Source organism: Aotus nancymaae, unplaced genomic scaffold (assembly GCF_030222135.1).
Source record: "Aotus nancymaae isolate 86718 unplaced genomic scaffold, 86718_ANA_hifiasm-v0.15.2.pri h1tg000022l_1, whole genome shotgun sequence".
NCBI lineage: Eukaryota > Metazoa > Chordata > Mammalia > Primates > Aotidae > Aotus > Aotus nancymaae.
Genome location: NW_026988435.1, coordinates 39,459,389 through 39,475,855, shown reverse-complemented (window position 1 = coordinate 39,475,855; position 16,467 = coordinate 39,459,389). Strand labels below are relative to the sequence as shown.

Here is a 16,467-nt window from a genome sequence, read left to right as displayed (position 1 = left end):
CATCCCCAAGAAATCCATTTCAACATTCAACGCACCATTCTGTCATCTGTATATTTCCTCCACGCTCACATACTCATTACAACCAGCTATAACTCAATCACATATATACCTCTATGATGGTTTTTTATTGAGTCCATTTGTTTTACAAAACAGGGTATTACTGATACTTTTCCTTATTTTGCTTGTCTCAGTCAACCACTCATGAAAGTTAACTTGCATAGCACTGATGCATTCTTTTCTTATAGCTGCAGGTAATTTTGACTGCAAGATTCATCCACCCAATCTCTGTTAATGAGTATTTCTTTCCTTTTGGTTTTTTACCACTATAAACAATGCCTGTAATAAGCATCCTTGAACATACACTCTTATACACTACGCTCTCATTTCTAAAGGAATTGGTCTCAGATGTGGGACAGATGGACTGGAGGTTCATGCATTTAGCTGCTACCAGGCTGCTTTCCAAAACGGCTGGAACAATTCACATTCCCACCAGCAATACCCACATTCTACATGCCCATCAGCAACCGGCATTGCTTGTTCCAGTCAGAAGGGAATAAAAAAAAGTATCTGACTCTTATGCCACTGTATTTTGTATTTCCCTGTTATTGAGTTCAGAGCCTTTTCTTATATCTGCTGAATGTACCGATTTGCTCTTTCTGTATCCTTCAGTCATTTTTTCTTTTGGATTTTTCTTCTTTTTTTTTGTCATCAGTTTGGAAGGGCTCATGGTCGATGATCTATATGAGCCCTCTCTCCTCTAGACCACGTATTATTTCCTAGCTCCATCCTTTGTCCACTGATCATGCTCACTGTATCGTCTGTCATAGAATACAGTCACATGGGTCTATTATTTCCTTAAGAGCGTCTGGGTTTCCAGTTTTAACTGGGTCCTCCTACATTTCCTTACAAGTTTTCTATTTTTAACCTTTGTGTTTAAGTACTGAATTCACCTGGAATTTATTTTTTACAGAGGCAAGGGGTCCACTTTTATCTTCTTCCACATAGCTCGCTACCCCGGCACTACGCATTCAATAATAGAGTCTTCCTTCACAAGATCCATCTCCTGCACAACATGGTGATTATGGATCATACGACGTATTATATTCCTGAAAAATGCTGAGAGAGTAGATATAAAGTGTTCTTACCACAGAAATTCTAATTATGTGAGATCGATCATGCTATGCTGGTTAGTCAGATTTAGTCATTCCACAACATATATGTAATTCAAAACATCATGTCCTACACAACTATATACAATTTCATCCATCAATTAAAAAAAAAAAGCGGGGGCTGAGCGCAGTGGCTCATGCCTGTAATCCCAACACTTTGGGAGGCCAAGGCAGGCGGATCATGAGGTCAGGAGATTAAGACCATCCTGGCCAACATGGTGAAAACCCGTTATCTACTAAAAATAAAAAAAATTAGCTGGGCATGGTGGCATGTGCCTGTAATCCCAGCTACTCAGGAGGCTGAGGCAGGAGAATCACTTGAACCCAGGAGATGGAGGTTGCAGTGAGCCAAGATTGCATCATTGTACTCCAGCCTGGGCGACAAGGGCGAAACTCTGTCTCAAAAAAAAAAAAGGTCTTTATCCAATCTCAATACTTCCCAGCCTCCATAATGACATATTCTTGTTCTATCTGCCTTGAGTGTCTAATTCTCTTGAGGATTATTTAAGTGACATATAATTAATTACAAACAAGTAATAGATTCTCTCCACTGGAACACCACCTGCGGTCATATATTAACTTGCCTTATATCCTGAGATCTTTTTCTGGATTCTGTGCTCTGGTCTACTCATCTATTTGTTTGGTCCTACAGCAACACTATATTGATTGGATAAAAGTAGTGTTACAGTATCTTCTGACATGCGGAGAGGCAAATGCCCTCCCAAGTATCACTGGTTTTCTTTCATACTTCCTTGGCTATTCTTCAGCATTTATTCTACTACACAAAGCTAAGACTTCATCCAATTAAAAAAAAAACTTTAATGCAATTCTAACTGGAAATGAAATTGCTATGCTAATTTTTAGAACATGATATATCTTTCCATTTGTCCAGAACTTGTTTTATAACCTTCAATAAGACCTTCTAGGCTTCTCCATAAAGGTCCTGTCCCTTTCTTATTAAATTTACTTCTGGCTGGGTGTGGTGGCTCACATCTGTAGTCCCAGCTCTTTGGGAGGCTGAGGTGGGAGGGTTCCTTGAGTCCAGGAGTTTGAGACCAGCCTGGGCAACACAGCAAGACCTTGTCTCTACCAAAAAATTCAAAAATTAGTTGGGCATGGTGCTACACGCCTGTGGTCCCAGCTACTAGGGAGACTGAGGTGGAAAGATTCCCTGAACTCAGGAAATCAAGGCTGCAGTGATGCAGTGAGCCATGATCATACTGTACTCCAGCCTGGGTGACAGAGTGAGACCCTGTCTAAAAAATAAAAAAAAATTTACTCTGTATATTTTGCATGCTTTGCATTACTATGAATGGAATATTTTTCATCCTTCCATCTCTAAGTACTCATTGCCAATATAGAAGATACAGATTTTTATATATTTTACAATATCTAGCCAACTTATCAAATTCTTTTTAAAATTCTAATAGTATTTTTTAAATCTCTTGGATTTTCTAGAAATACAATCCTATTGTAGTTTTTATCTCTTCTTTTCTAATCTTTGTAATTTCCTTTTTCTGTTTTCCTGCACTCACTAACAACACAAAGAACAAAGCACAAAGCAGTGATAACAGACATCCATTTGCTACTTGATTTTAATTGAAAATATTTTTAGAGTGGCCACTTAGCAAAGCATTTGCTACTGGGGTAGGGCAAGGTGGCTGACAACTGTAACCTGTAATCCCAGCACTTTGAGAGGCCAAGATGGGCAGATCACCTGAGGTCAGGAGTTTGAGATCAGCCTGGCCAACATGGCGAAACCTCATCTCTACTGAAAATACAAAAATTATCTGGTCGTGATGATAGGCGCCAGTAATCCCATTTACTCGGGAGGCTGAGTCAGTAGAATCACTTGAACCCAGGAAGTGGAGGCTACAGTGAGCCAAGATGGTGCCTGGGTGACAGAGAGAGACTCCATTTAAAAAATATATATTAAAAGAATTTATTACTGGGTTTAGTGAATAACTTTTAATGATGAATGTTTAATAACTAACTTTAGTAAATAACCTAAACAACTAGTTTTTCTTGATCCTGAGACTTCCTAAGCCAAAGTATCATTCCCACATGTTCCACAGTGTTCTTTAAAGCCTCACCCACATGGCTGCATGTGTGATTCACACTCTTCTCAGGCCCTCCCTGGCCCAGCTGGGATGGGACTCAGTGGCAAACCTGCCCTGTGCCCTCCTGTTTGGCCCAACCCTGGTTGATGTTGTCATCTTTATGCACAGGAGGGTCCTGGAGCCATGGAGATGAGCAGGCATCGTTCTCTGAGAACACTCTGGCCACAATGCTACCTAGCCTTATCTTGCTGGGCTGAGCCTCTCCCTTTTTTAGGGACAATAAAACTTGGCTGACCTTTTTTCTGAGACAAAGTTTTGCTCTTGTTCCCCAGGCTGGAGTGCAATGGCATGATCTTGGCTCACCACAACCTCTGCCTCCCAGGTTCAAGCGATTCTCCTGCCTCAGCCTCCTGAGTAGCTGGGATTATTGGCATGCACCACCATGCCCCACTAATTTTTTGTATTTTTAGTAGAGACAGGGTTTCTCCATGTTGGTCAGGCTAGTCTCAAACTCCTGACCTCAGGTGATCTGCCCACCTTGGCCTCCCGAAGTGCTAAGATTACAGGTGTGAGCCACCGTGGCCAGCCAAAAGTTAAATTTATCTAAGAGAAAATGCCTATCACTTTAATCTCGTAACTCTCAAACTTGCCTGCACATGAGAATCACTTGGAAATCTTTTTAAAATTCCAAAAGCCAGGCCACGCAGACCAATTACACTACTCTGGGAGTGGGACACAGGGTCCAGGGTTTTTTTGAAGCTTCCCTGGAGGTTCCAATGGGCAGGCAAGTCGGGGACCCCTGCAAGCTGGGGACCCCTGCTCTCATCAGCATTCGCTGAGCTGATAAGCAGCGTAAAACAGGAGCAGACATTCCTGCTTGGCCATCATTCCCTTAAATCCGAAGCTACGAAACACACCTGGAGTGAGGAGCAAAGATCCATCAGGAGTGAAACTCAGTCTTCGGAAGAACGACTTCATGCTGTCGTCGTGAAACATCCGGTAGCTTCTTGCCTGCCGCACACAAAATTTAGTTTTATTATTATTTTTTATTATTTGGTTTGTTTGTTTCTTCTCTACACACAAAGTTTAAACATTTTTCCAAATCTTCGCACTCACAATAAAGGCTTCCCAAATGCTGTATGTTCCTATGGTTTTCTTTATAGTGTTATTTACTGTTGACATAATCATAAATCAAACTGAAATATATTTCAAATCAAGTAACTGTGCAACACTGCAAGGGTAATCATTCATGAAAACAGACCACACATTTTTGTTAGGTAAAGCTGTATGTATATGTGGGTGTTTTATGTGCTTCTAAAATTATTTTTAAAAACTCTTAAGAACACAAACCACAGGGTCAACAGTGGGTCAACTGGGGCTTGAGACTGGGTGACAGTGGGAAGATGACCAGGAGACTTTTGCTTTCTATCTGTGTGGATTCATTTAGAATTTCCAACTGGACGCACTCTATTTATTTTTACTTTTATTTATTTTTTTTGAGACAGAGCCTTGCTCTGTCGCCAGGCTGGGGTGCAAGGGCACAAGCTCGGCTCACCGCAACCTCCACCTCCCAGATTCAAGCAGTTCTCCTGCCTCAGCCTCCCAAGTAGCTGGGACTACAGGCACGTGCCACCACGCCCAGCTAATTTTTGTAGTGGAGATGGGGTTTCACCATGTTGACCAGGATGGTCTCCATCTCTTGACCTCATGATCCGCCCGCCTTGGCCTCCCAAAGTGCTGGGATTATAGGCATGAGCCACCATGCCCAGCCTATTTATTTAGAGACAGCGTCTTGTTCTGTCACCCAGGCTAGAGTGCAGTGGCGCAATCATAGGTCACTGCAACCTAGAACTTCTGGGCTCAAAGCAATCCTCCCACCTCAGCCTCCTGAGTAGCAGGGACTATAGGCACATGCCACCACCTCCAGCTATTAATAAATGTATCCTTTTAAAAAAGAAAATAGTGGATTATTAAACTGGTTATCATTAATCTTTCCAAACAACATTTCTTGAACACCTGTCTAGCACAGGTCTTACTACTATTTATTGACATTTCAGAAACATTAAGCATGTGCTGGGCATGATGGCTCACACCTGTAATCCCAGCACTTTGGGAAGCTGAGGCAGGTAGATCACTTGAGGCCAGGAGTTCAAGACCAGCCTGGCCAACATAGCAAAACCCGGTCTCTACTAACAATACAATTATCCAAGCATAGTGGCACACGCCTGTAATCCCGGCTACTCAGGAGGCTGAGGTAGGAGAAACACTTAAACCTGGGAGGCGAAGGTTGCAGTGAGCCAAGATCACACCACTGCATTCCAGCTTGGGAGACAGAGCCAGACACTGTCTCAACAAACAAGCAAGCATTTAATTCTTAAGAACAAAGGAAGAAGGCATTACTATTCTTTTATTTATTTGTTTATTTATTTTGAGATGGAATTTCACTCTTGTTGCCCAGGCTGGAGGGCAATGGCGCAATCTCGGCTCACTGGAACTTCCACCTCCCAGGTTCAAGCAATTCTCCTGCCTCAGCCTCCAGAGTAGCTGGGACTATAGGCATGTGCCACTATGCCCAGCTAATTTCTGTATTTTTAGTAGAGACAAGGTTTCACCATGTTAGCCAGGCTAGTCTTGAACTCCTGACCTCAGGTGATCTGCTCACCTTCACCTCCTAAATTGCTAGGATTACAGGCGTGAGCCACTGCACCCAGCTGGCATTACTATTCTTACTTCGCAGGTGTGACCTCTCAGTGCCTGTCAGCGGCCAGCCCACACTGCCTTACCCTGCTTCTTTGGGGGGATTTGCACCAAGTTCCCATGTGGAGCCAGTAACCGGCTTACTCCCCTGTACCTCAGTGCCTGCCTCAATAGCCTTGAGTCCTTTAGGACTAGAGTCCTATTTTCATTTGCCAATTCTTTCAAAGTCAAAATCCTTCCTATTCCTAAATACCAGCGTTTTGGCTGCGTCTCTGCCGTCTGCTACCAAAGCTCTGTATCTACCCGCCAAGATAGTAAACTGAATGCTGCCAGACAGATCCAACGCTGGACCACCTGTCTTCTGTTGCCTCGTGTAGGGACCTTCCCAGATCAGTAGTGACCAGCCCTCACTACATCTGAGAATCATGGCAGCCCTACCTACCTCCAACCAAGTGAATCACACCACTCAGGCTGGGGCCAAGGCATCCATATTTTTATTTTTATTTTATTTTAATTAATTATTTATATGAGATTGAGTTTCGCTCTTGTCACCCAGGCTGAAGTGCAATGGCGAGATCTCAGCTCACGGCAACCTCCGCCTCCCGGGTTCAAGCAATTCTCCTCCCTCAGTCTCCTCAGTAGCTGGGATTACAGGCATGTACCACCATGCCCAGCTAATTTTGTGTTTTTAGTAGAGACGGGGTTTCACCATGTTGGCCAGGCTGGTCTCGAACTCCTGACCTCAGGTGATCTGCCCGCCTCAGCCTCCCAAAGTACTGGGATTACAGGTGTGAGCCACCATGCCCAGCCTTATTTTATTTTATTTTTGAAATACAGTCTCGCTCTATCATCCAGGCTGGAGCGTAGTGGCATGATCTCAGCTCACTGCAACCTCCGCCTCCCAGGTTCAAGTGATTCTCATGCCTCAGCCTCCCGAGTAGCTGGGATTACAGGTATGTACCACCACGCCCAGATAATTTTTCTAATTCATTGAGATGGGATTTGGCCATGTCGGCCAGGCTGGTCTCAAACTCTTGACTTCAAGTGATCCGCCCGCCTCAGTCTCCCAAAGTGTTGGGATTCCAGGCGTGAGCCACCATGCCCGGCCAGCACCCATATTTGTAATGTTTCCCAGGTGATTATACAGTGTAGCCAGGGTTGAAAACCACTGTCCTGTCCTCCATCGGTGGCTCTCCCTTGGTCTCCAGATGTCCCCATTTCCATACAGATTAGCCCACCACACTAACCGAGCCTTGACTGTCCAAGAGGAAGCCTTACTATAGCTCAGGAATGGGGTCCTTGAGGCCAGTGATTTGGCCACAAGGGTATGGGAGGAGCTCGTGACTTCCTAATAAAGTGCTGCTGAAAAAGAATGGCAAAATATTGTGTACCTCTCCTTCAGCCCCTATTCCAGACAGCATCTTCGAAACATTAAAAGCCACACGCTTCTTCTGTGTACTGTATACTCGCAGCACCCTGAAGAAAGAACACATTGATTTACCACTTCTAGTACGTGAATTATGCTTCACACAGAAACAACTTATTACCAACAGCCTATTACCACTGCAACAATTTTGAGCCTGCAAAAACTTTTACCAGTGATATTCACAACTGGATAATTATGAAGGAAGTGAATATTAACAACCTAAAGAATATTACAGGCCGGGCGTGGTGGCTCATGCCTGTAATCCCAGCACGTTGGCCACGGAAGGCCGATCATTTGAGGTCAGGAGTTCGAGAAGAGCCTGACCAACATGGTGAAACCCTGTCTCTACTAAAAACACAAAAATTAACTGGGTGTGGTGGTGCACACCTGCAATCCCAGTTACTAGGGAAGCTGAAGCAGGAGAATCGCTTGAAACCAGGAGGAAGATGTTGCAGTGAACTGAGATTGCGCCACCGCACTCCAACCTGGGTGACAGACTGAGACTCTGTCTCCAGAAAACAAACAAAAAAGATTTACAAAGTACAAACTTCTGTAAGGCACTTGCCCTAATTAATTTCCAATTTCTGATCATATTGTAAGAATGAGTATAAAAGCAAGAACAAAAGAATCAAAGCTAGACTATGATAAATTTTGGTTAAGTTGTGATAAAAATCTCTCTGCAGAAAATTCCAAGTAAATACAAAGACAGCTTGCCAAAGCCAAATGTACCTGTCACAGCTCAGAGTAGCAACATATTGACCCAAAGGGTCCCAGGTTACTCCTTGGACGTAACTTTTATGTTCATTAAAAATCGATATCTTTTGTCCTACAAAAACACATACACACAAAACAGCATTATCAAAACTTATTTGAGTCCAAATAGTATAAACTATGACATAAATATTATTCCCTTTTACCATGTATCACTCAGTGGGCATAAGTGAGAGACTCCATACTAAACCCTGTGTCAGGCTCTGGGGTTGCAAAGATGATTTCATGCAGTCCCCACCGTCAGGGAGCTCACAGATCAGACAGACCCATCAACAGGTAAGTATCACACATGTGGACCAGGAGAGGAGGGGGAGCTGATAGCACAGGGCACCGGGTCCCAGAAGATCTAAGTTCAGTTCCCCAGGTCAGGCAGGATGAGGAGGAGATGAAGGGTGGAAGAAGATATTCTAAGGAAATCCACGGGGTTAAGACAGCTTAGTGAGGCTGGGCGAGGTGGCTCATGCCTGCAATCCCAGCACTTTGGGAGGCTGAGGAGGGCGGATCACCTGAGGTCAGTAGTTCAAGACCAGCCTGGCTAATGTGGTGAAACCCCATCTCTACTAAAAATACAAAAATTAGCTGGGCATGGTGGTGCATGCCTGTAATCCCAGGGGCCTACTGGGGAGGCTGAGGCAGGAGAATTGTTTGAACCTGGGAGGCGGAGGTTGCAGTGAGCCAAGATGGTGCCATTGCACTCCAGCCTGGGTGACAAGAGCAAAACTCCGTCCCAAAAAAAAAGACAGCTTAGTGAAGTGAATATGGAGCAGTGAGAGGTGACTGAAAACTGCTAATGGGTACAGTGGAGGGCCAAGAACAGAAGATAAGGAGGAAAGGAGAAACATTACAGACTGTGTGTGTAAGGAAAGGGCTGTGGGTATTCGAGCTGAGAAGTCATCTGCATTTTAAAGTTCAAACAGGTTTAGAAGATGACAAAAAGTGTCATTAGTTAGGAGGTGACCGAGTAGACCAGGAAAAAGATGAGGAGGACCCAGAGCAGACAATGTGAACAGGGATGGTAAAGGGACTCAGAAAATATTCAGCACACAGAGATTGCCTGCATAAAAGGACAAGGGAGTTAAGAAGGCTTGGCCATTCCTTTTTTCTTTTTCTTTTTTTTGAGACAGGTTCTGGTTCTGGAGTGCAGTGGCACCATCAGAGCTCAGTGCAGCCTCAACTTCCCAGGCTCAAGAGATTCAGCAGCCCGAGTAGCTGAGACTATCGGCCCGTACTACCACATCCAGTTAATTTTTGCATTTTTTTGGTAGATAGGGTTTTGCCATGTTGCCCATGCTGGTCTTGAACTCCTGGGCTCAAGCAATCCTCCCACAGTGCTGGGATTACAGGCATGAGCCACTGTGTCTGGCAGGTCATTTTTTTTTTTTTTTTAGGTTTTTGGTGAGGTTCTGTGGCAACACATCACACTCAAGATAAAATCTAAAATCCTGGCCAGGCGCAGTAGCTCACGCCTGTAATCCCAACATTTTGGGAGTCCAACACAGGTGGATCACTTGAGGTCAGGAGTTCGAGACCAGCCTGGCCAAAAACCCTGTCTCCATTAAAACTCAAAAATTAGTTGGGTATGGTGGCGGATGCCTGTAATCCCAGCTACTCTGGGGGCTGAGGCAGGAGAATTGTTGAACCCAGAAGGCAGAGGTTGCAGTGAGCCAAGATCGCACCACTGCACTCCAGCCTAGGTGACTGAGTGAAACTCTGTCTCAAACAAACAAACAAACACACAAACAAACAAGACAGGATGGAGGATGCCTTGGCTGGACAGCATGGAACTAAAAAGAGCAAAGATTTTTATAAACTGGATGAGAACTGGGCTGACACAATGCTGCGGGGACAGCCAACACCAACTCCCCTCCCCAGGGACTTGAGTTGTAGAATTGGCAGGAAGAGGCCTAGGAGAAAACAAAGTTTGAGTAAAGGACGGTGGAGGATAAAAATGGTTAGGAATTAGCCCCTGCTTGCTTTTGGCGTTTCACAGCTATTTTTACACCACTATAACTTTTCACATGTCTACTGTCTCCCCAACTAGAGAACAGAATGTCCCTGGCTTTCCTTGATCTTCTGAAATGGAAACCTGACCCCACCTACCCCATCAACCAGAATGCCATGCCCTATAAATTATAAGTGACTTGTTAATCTTCCCAAGATCCTTACCTCCATAAAGGCAGGGCCTGGGCCTGTCATCTTACCTGCAGGCCCCACCATGTGGGATTTGCCTGGCCTCAGCATCAGTAACTCGCCTGCAGGTAAGATGACAGGCTGCTAAGCCTCTTACACTCTAACGATCCATGGCATACGGGACTGACCCCTATCCTGCTGAGCCAACCATCTACTTCAATTAACTAAAACAATTTGTTGTGTTGCTTTTAAAGTTAAAGCAAGTAGGCGGGCATGGTGGCTCATGCCTGTAATCCCAGCACTTTAGGAGGCCAAGGCAGGTGGATCACTTGAGGTCAAAAGTTTGAGACCAGCCTGGCCAATGGTGAAACCCTGTATCTACTAATGATACAAAAATTAGCCAGGCCTGGTGGCCCACACCTATAATCCCAGCTACTGGGGATGCTGAGGCAGGAGAATCTTCTGAACCCAGAGGCATAGGTTGTAGTAAGCCAAGATCGCGCCACTGCACTCCAACCTGGACAAGAGCAAAACTCTGTCTCCAAAAATATAAAAATAAAAAAATAAAGTTACTGCAAATCAGGGCCAGGGGCAATGACTCATACCTGTAATCTCAGCACTTTGGGAGGCCAAGGCGGGCAGATCACCTGGGGTCAGGAGTTCGAGACCAGCCTGGCTAACATGATGAAATCGTCTCTACTAAAAATACAAGTATTAGCCAGATGTGGTGGTACACACCTATAGTCCCAGCTACTCAGGAGACTGAGGCAGGAGGATCGCTTGAACCCAGGAAGAGAGGGTGCAGTGAGCCGCGATTGCCCCACTGTACTCCAGCCTGGGTGACAAAGCAAGACTCTGTCTCAAGAAAAAAAAAAAACAGTTAAAGCAAGTAAGGCTTTTAGGCTTTTACAGACACTTAGAATATTTCTTCCTGCTGATAATAACAAAACATATCATTTACCTTTATTGACATCCCATATGATGGCTGTGTTATCCACAGAGGCAGAAGCCATTAAATTCCCATCAGTTGCCCAGCAAATATCATACACATCTTCTAAGTGGCCCCTAGAATCAAAAAACAAAGAGGCAAAAAGCAATTACTGCCTGGGTGTGGTGGCTCACACATGTAATCCCAGCACTCTGGAAGGCCAAGCTTGGCAGGCAGACTGCCTGTGATCAGGAGTTCAAGACTAGCCTGGCTAACATGGCAAAACCCCATCTCTACTCAAAATACAAAAATTAGCCAGGCATGCTGGTGTATGCCTGTAGTCCCAGCTACTCAGGGACTGAGGCAGCAGAATCCCCAGAACCCAGGAGGCAGAGGTTGCAGTGAGCCAAGATCACACCACTGTACTACGGCCTGCGTGACAGAGCAAGACTCCATCTCAAAAAATAAAAAAATTTAAAAAAGCAATTATTAACTCAAAAAGGGACAAGGTTTCAAAAATACAAAGGCAAACTCCGGAACTACGCATTAAAATGAGATTCCAAAATTTCTACTGGCACCATATTAGCTATAGTTATTAAAAAACTACTTTCACCGGGCACAGTGGCTCATGCCTGTAATCCCAGCAATTTGGGAGGCTGAGGAGGGAAGATCACCTGAGGTTGGGAAAGTAAGAAAATCCATTTTAATTATGCTTTCATCTTTTAAAACTGTTATCTTAGGACTGGTTCACATAAATAAAACTTCTAAATTAGACCAGCCTGGGCAACATAGTGAGACTCCATCTCTACAAAAAATTTAAAAATTAGTAGGCCGTGGTGGCATGCACCTGTAGTCCCAGCTATCTGGGAGGTGAGAGGATCACTTGAGCCCAGGAAGTCAAGGCTGCAGGGTACTGCGATCACACAACTGCACTCCAGCCTGGGCGACAATGAGACCCTATCTCAAAAGAAAAGAAAAAGGCCGGGCACGATGACTTATGCCTGTAATCCCAGCACTTTGGAAGGCCGAGGTAGGCAGACCACGAGGTCAGAAGTTCTAGACCAGTCTGGCCAACATAGCGAAACCCTGTCTCTACTAAAAATACAAAAAATTAGCTGGGTGTGGTGGCACGTGCCTGTAATCCCAGCTACTTGGGAGGCTAAGGCAGGAGAATCATGTGAACCCAGGAGATAGAGGTTGCAATGAGCCAAGATTGCGCCTTTGCACTCCAGCCTGGGTATCCAGAGCGAAACTCCATCTCAAAAAAAAAAAAAAAAAAAAAAGTCAAAAGGTGTATTCCATGTAATGCACGCATCGTGAACAGAGATCACTGCCATGGTCCTTCCCAGGTTACCGCAGAGTCTTCACAACCGTCCAGTTCTCCTTGTTGAGCTGGGCCTCGTCCTCATCCTGAAAAGCGATCTGCTCTGGCTCCTTGTTATCATTCACCTTCCACAACAGGATGACAGCATCTGCGGGTGATTCAATCACGTGACCCACGCTTCACCCACACTCCTTCACATCAGGATTTTTAGGGTATTCAACCACGTTTATGTTGTTCAGTGGACGCTTTGGCCACGATGATTTACTTCCAAGCATTTCAACAGGGAAAGTAGGCTTGCCTTCTGAGTTAAAACCTCAAAATCACATTCATACTAGGTCAGTGCTATACAAAATCACCTTAAACAGAAGGGTCTCTAGCCAGCAAAATGCCACTGTAAAGTGACTGGCTACATTAACAATTCTAAAGGCATAACCTATAAATAGCTGATTAGAAAAACAAAACAGCAGCCAGACATGGTGGCTCACACCTGTAATACCAGCACTTTGGGAGGCCAAGGCAGACGGATCATGAGGTCAAGAGTTTGAGACCAGCGTGGCCAACATGGTGAAAACCTGTTTCTACTAAGAATACAAAAATTAACCAGGTGTGGTAGCACATGCCTGTAATCCCAGCTACTCAAGAGGCTGAGGCAGGAGAATCGCTTGAACCCAGGAGGCGGAGGTTGCAGTGAGCTGAGATCGCACCACTGCACTCCAGCCTGGGCAACAGAGCAAGACTTTGTCTCAAAAAAAGAAAGAAAGAAAGAAAGAAAAACAGCAAAAAAAAAAACAACCCAGTGCAAAGGTTGGCAAATGTTCCCAGCTGAAAACCTTCAGCAAGTCCTTTAGAGTCTTGATGTCTCCGTTTCCTCACCTGTAAATGGGCATAACAAGCAGGGTGTGGTGGCTCATGCCTGTAATACCAGCACTTTGGGAGGCTGAGGCAGAAGGATCATTTGAGCCCAGGAGCTCAAGACAAGCCTGGGCAAGAGAGCAAGATTTTGTCTCTATTAAAAATCAAAAAAATTAGCCAGGTATGGTGGCACACACCTGTGGCCCCAGCTACTTGGGAGGCTGAGGTGGGAGAATCACTTGAGCCCCGGAGGTGGAGGCTGCATTGAGTTCTGATCTCACCACTGCACTCTAGCCTGAGTGACAGAGCAAGACCCTGTCTCAAAAATGGAGATAACAGTATACCTACCTCACAGGCTGTTGTGAGGATTAAATTGGCCAATGGGCGTAACACACAACACAACAGCCAGCAGATAGTAAGCCCCAGTAAGTGTCAGCTATTAATATCATTATAGACACATCAGGTCCTTTAGCCTGAGGTCACTCAATGTCTAAGTCCACTAACTCCCCACATTCTGACTCCACAATTACCACATAACCTTCTGGCCATCCATTGGCTTCCCTTTTAGGAATGTGCACGGCAGAGGAGTGAATGAATGGGGTTGTAAGGACATATGCATTCCCATCTAAGTTAACTGGAATCCTGGTTGCACACATTAGTCTAGGAGCTTGGTTAAGATGCCATTGGCCGTGGATGAACACTCTCCGCATGCTGACAAAAGCAGGTTTCTGGGCCTCCAAGGCCAAGGAGCTTTGGAAAATGAGGGCTGACACGTGCAACTGCAGGGGAGACAGCATGTAGCCACCCCTAAGTGACGCTCCTGCTCCCCATCTTTCCCTCTACAAATGAGCGCACGCGCACACACACGCACACCTTCACACACTCCAGGTATCATGGCACTGAACTCAACCAGGTCTCTTTTCCTCCTTCTGCAAAAAAAAACTTTAGATTTGTTTTATTTTGTACTAGTTTCTACATTGTTTTAAAGTACGGTAAGAAGGTTTACTTTTTTTTTTGAGACAGAGTCTCACTCTGTTGCCCAGGCTGGAGTGCAATGATGCAATCTTGGCTCACTGCAACCTCTGCCTCCCAGGTTCAAGCGATTCTCCGCCTCAGCCTTCAGCATAGCTAGGATTACAGGTGCCTGCCACCATGCCCAGCTACTTTTTGTATTTTAGTAGAGATGAGGTCTCTCTGAATTGGCCAGGCTGGTCTCAAACTCCTGAACCCAAATGATCCACCTGCCTCAGCCTCCCAAAGTGCTGGGATTACAACAGGTGTGAGCCACTGCACCCAGCCTGGTTTACTTTTTCCGTATAATTTTATCCCATTTAAGCACAGGCAGAAAATACGAATCAATCTATTCCCACCAAACAAGCACAAATCACAAGGCCATTCATTAATGACACTCCCGGTGTGCTTCCTCCCCAGCACCCTCCAACATCCTGGCACTGCCAACACCAAGACTCCAAGACAGCATCAGTCACAGCAGGGAACAAAATCACCACAGGGAAAGGGAGGAAACACATGGATGTCAAACTAGAGGAGCTGCCAAGCTGGGTATCGATGCAGGATCTCACCTGGACAGGTGCTGCTGGAGCGATTCAGAGGCTACCACAGGTATTACAACAAGTATGTCACTGTGAAGAAAGGGAGCATCGCAGGGGTTTCCAGGGTGCCGGCGGCTTACGTGCTTTTCAGCTACTGCTTTTCTTACAGGGAGATCAAACACAGGCGGCTACTCAGAGCCCACTGAAGAGGGGCCAGTGGGAGGGCACACTGTGCTTCTGAGCATGGCACCCCTCCGTGAGGAACTTGGCCACTGCTGAATTCTTTCATATCCCACTTTAAAATTAATGCCCAAATAGCCCGGGCACAGTGGCTCACACCTGTAATCCTAACACTTTGGGAGGCTGAGGCAGGCAGATTGCCTGAGCTCAGGACTTCGAGACCAGACTGGTCAACATAGCAAAACCCCATCTCTACTAAAAATACAAAAATTAGCCAGGCATGGTAGCAGGCACCTATAATCCCAGCTACTCGAGAGGCTGAGGCAGGAGAGTTGCTTGAACTCAGGAGGCGGAGGTTGCAGTGAGTGAGCCGAGACTGCGCCACTCCACTCCAGCCTGGGTAACAGAGTGAGAGAGACTCTGTCTCACAAAAAAAAAAAAGCTCAAATAAAAGATGACTGGTTAAAAAAAAAATACTCCCAGCCTGGCACAGTGGCTCACGCCTGTAATCCCAGCACTTTGGGAGGCTAAGGCAGGCGGATCACCTGAGGTCAGGACCAGCTTGACCAACATGGAGAAACCCTGTCTCTACTAAAAACACAAAATTAGCTGGGCATGGTGGCGCATGCCTGTAATCCCAGCTACTCAGGAGGCTGAGGCAGGAGACTCGCTTAAACCTGGGAGGTAGAGGTTCCAATGAGCCGAGATAGAGCCATTGCACTCCAGCCTGGGCAACATGCGTGAAACTCAAAAAAAAATACTCTCAAAGCCAATTAATTAATTACACAGTCCTAACGCCAGTTAATTAATCACCACAGAGACACAGAACCGAATCTGGTCACCAGATATTAAACTAACAATCAAACAAAACCAGAACAGTCACCATGCTTGGGATGTGACAGAGGGGTAAGTGCCTTTCCTTCTTGTCTTAGAACAGCCAGCTCGGTGGGAGCTAGTGGGAAAGCAGCTGTTTTTCAAACAGGTCTTCTGGATTTAATCTTGCTGTCCTCCCTCCCACGACTCTAACACACTCCCTAGAACATTATTTTACTTAACTACACAAATGGCAGATTGAGAGGACCGGCCACACCTGAAATAAAAAGCATATCCAGCTCAAATCTCACTATCTGACACAAGACACACAGGTATCTATCTGGTTCCTAAAGAGTCTCTGAAGAACAGCAAGACTCACCATCTCCTCCCGATGCTAAAATTTCCCCAGTTGGAGAAAAACGCACAACATTGACGGCTTTGGTATGACGAGCAAGATTGGACAAAAATTCCACGATGGCTTTTCCATCTGGTCCCTTCTCTACCTTCCAGATCTGTTGATAACAAAACATTCATTTGAGAAACACAGAATGAGCACATACTACACTG

The 16,467-nt window shown here is 45.3% G+C and overlaps 1 protein-coding gene across 2 annotated transcripts in view; it reads right to left on the bottom strand.

Moving 5' to 3' along the window:
- CHAF1B (chromatin assembly factor 1 subunit B) overlaps positions 1 to 16,467 on the bottom strand; it is a 30,365-nt gene that overhangs the window by 11,455 nt on the left and 2,443 nt on the right. For both annotated transcript variants that reach the window (XM_064380138.1, XM_064380139.1), the window contains 6 exons: positions 16,280 to 16,412; positions 12,536 to 12,653; positions 11,215 to 11,318; positions 8,082 to 8,178; positions 7,318 to 7,402; positions 4,147 to 4,240 (listed from right to left, as the gene is read on the bottom strand). In XM_064380138.1, coding sequence (XP_064236208.1) covers positions 4,147 to 4,240; positions 7,318 to 7,402; positions 8,082 to 8,178; positions 11,215 to 11,318; positions 12,536 to 12,653; positions 16,280 to 16,412 — 631 coding nt within the window. The remainder of the gene's footprint in view (positions 1 to 4,146; positions 4,241 to 7,317; positions 7,403 to 8,081; positions 8,179 to 11,214; positions 11,319 to 12,535; positions 12,654 to 16,279; positions 16,413 to 16,467) is intronic.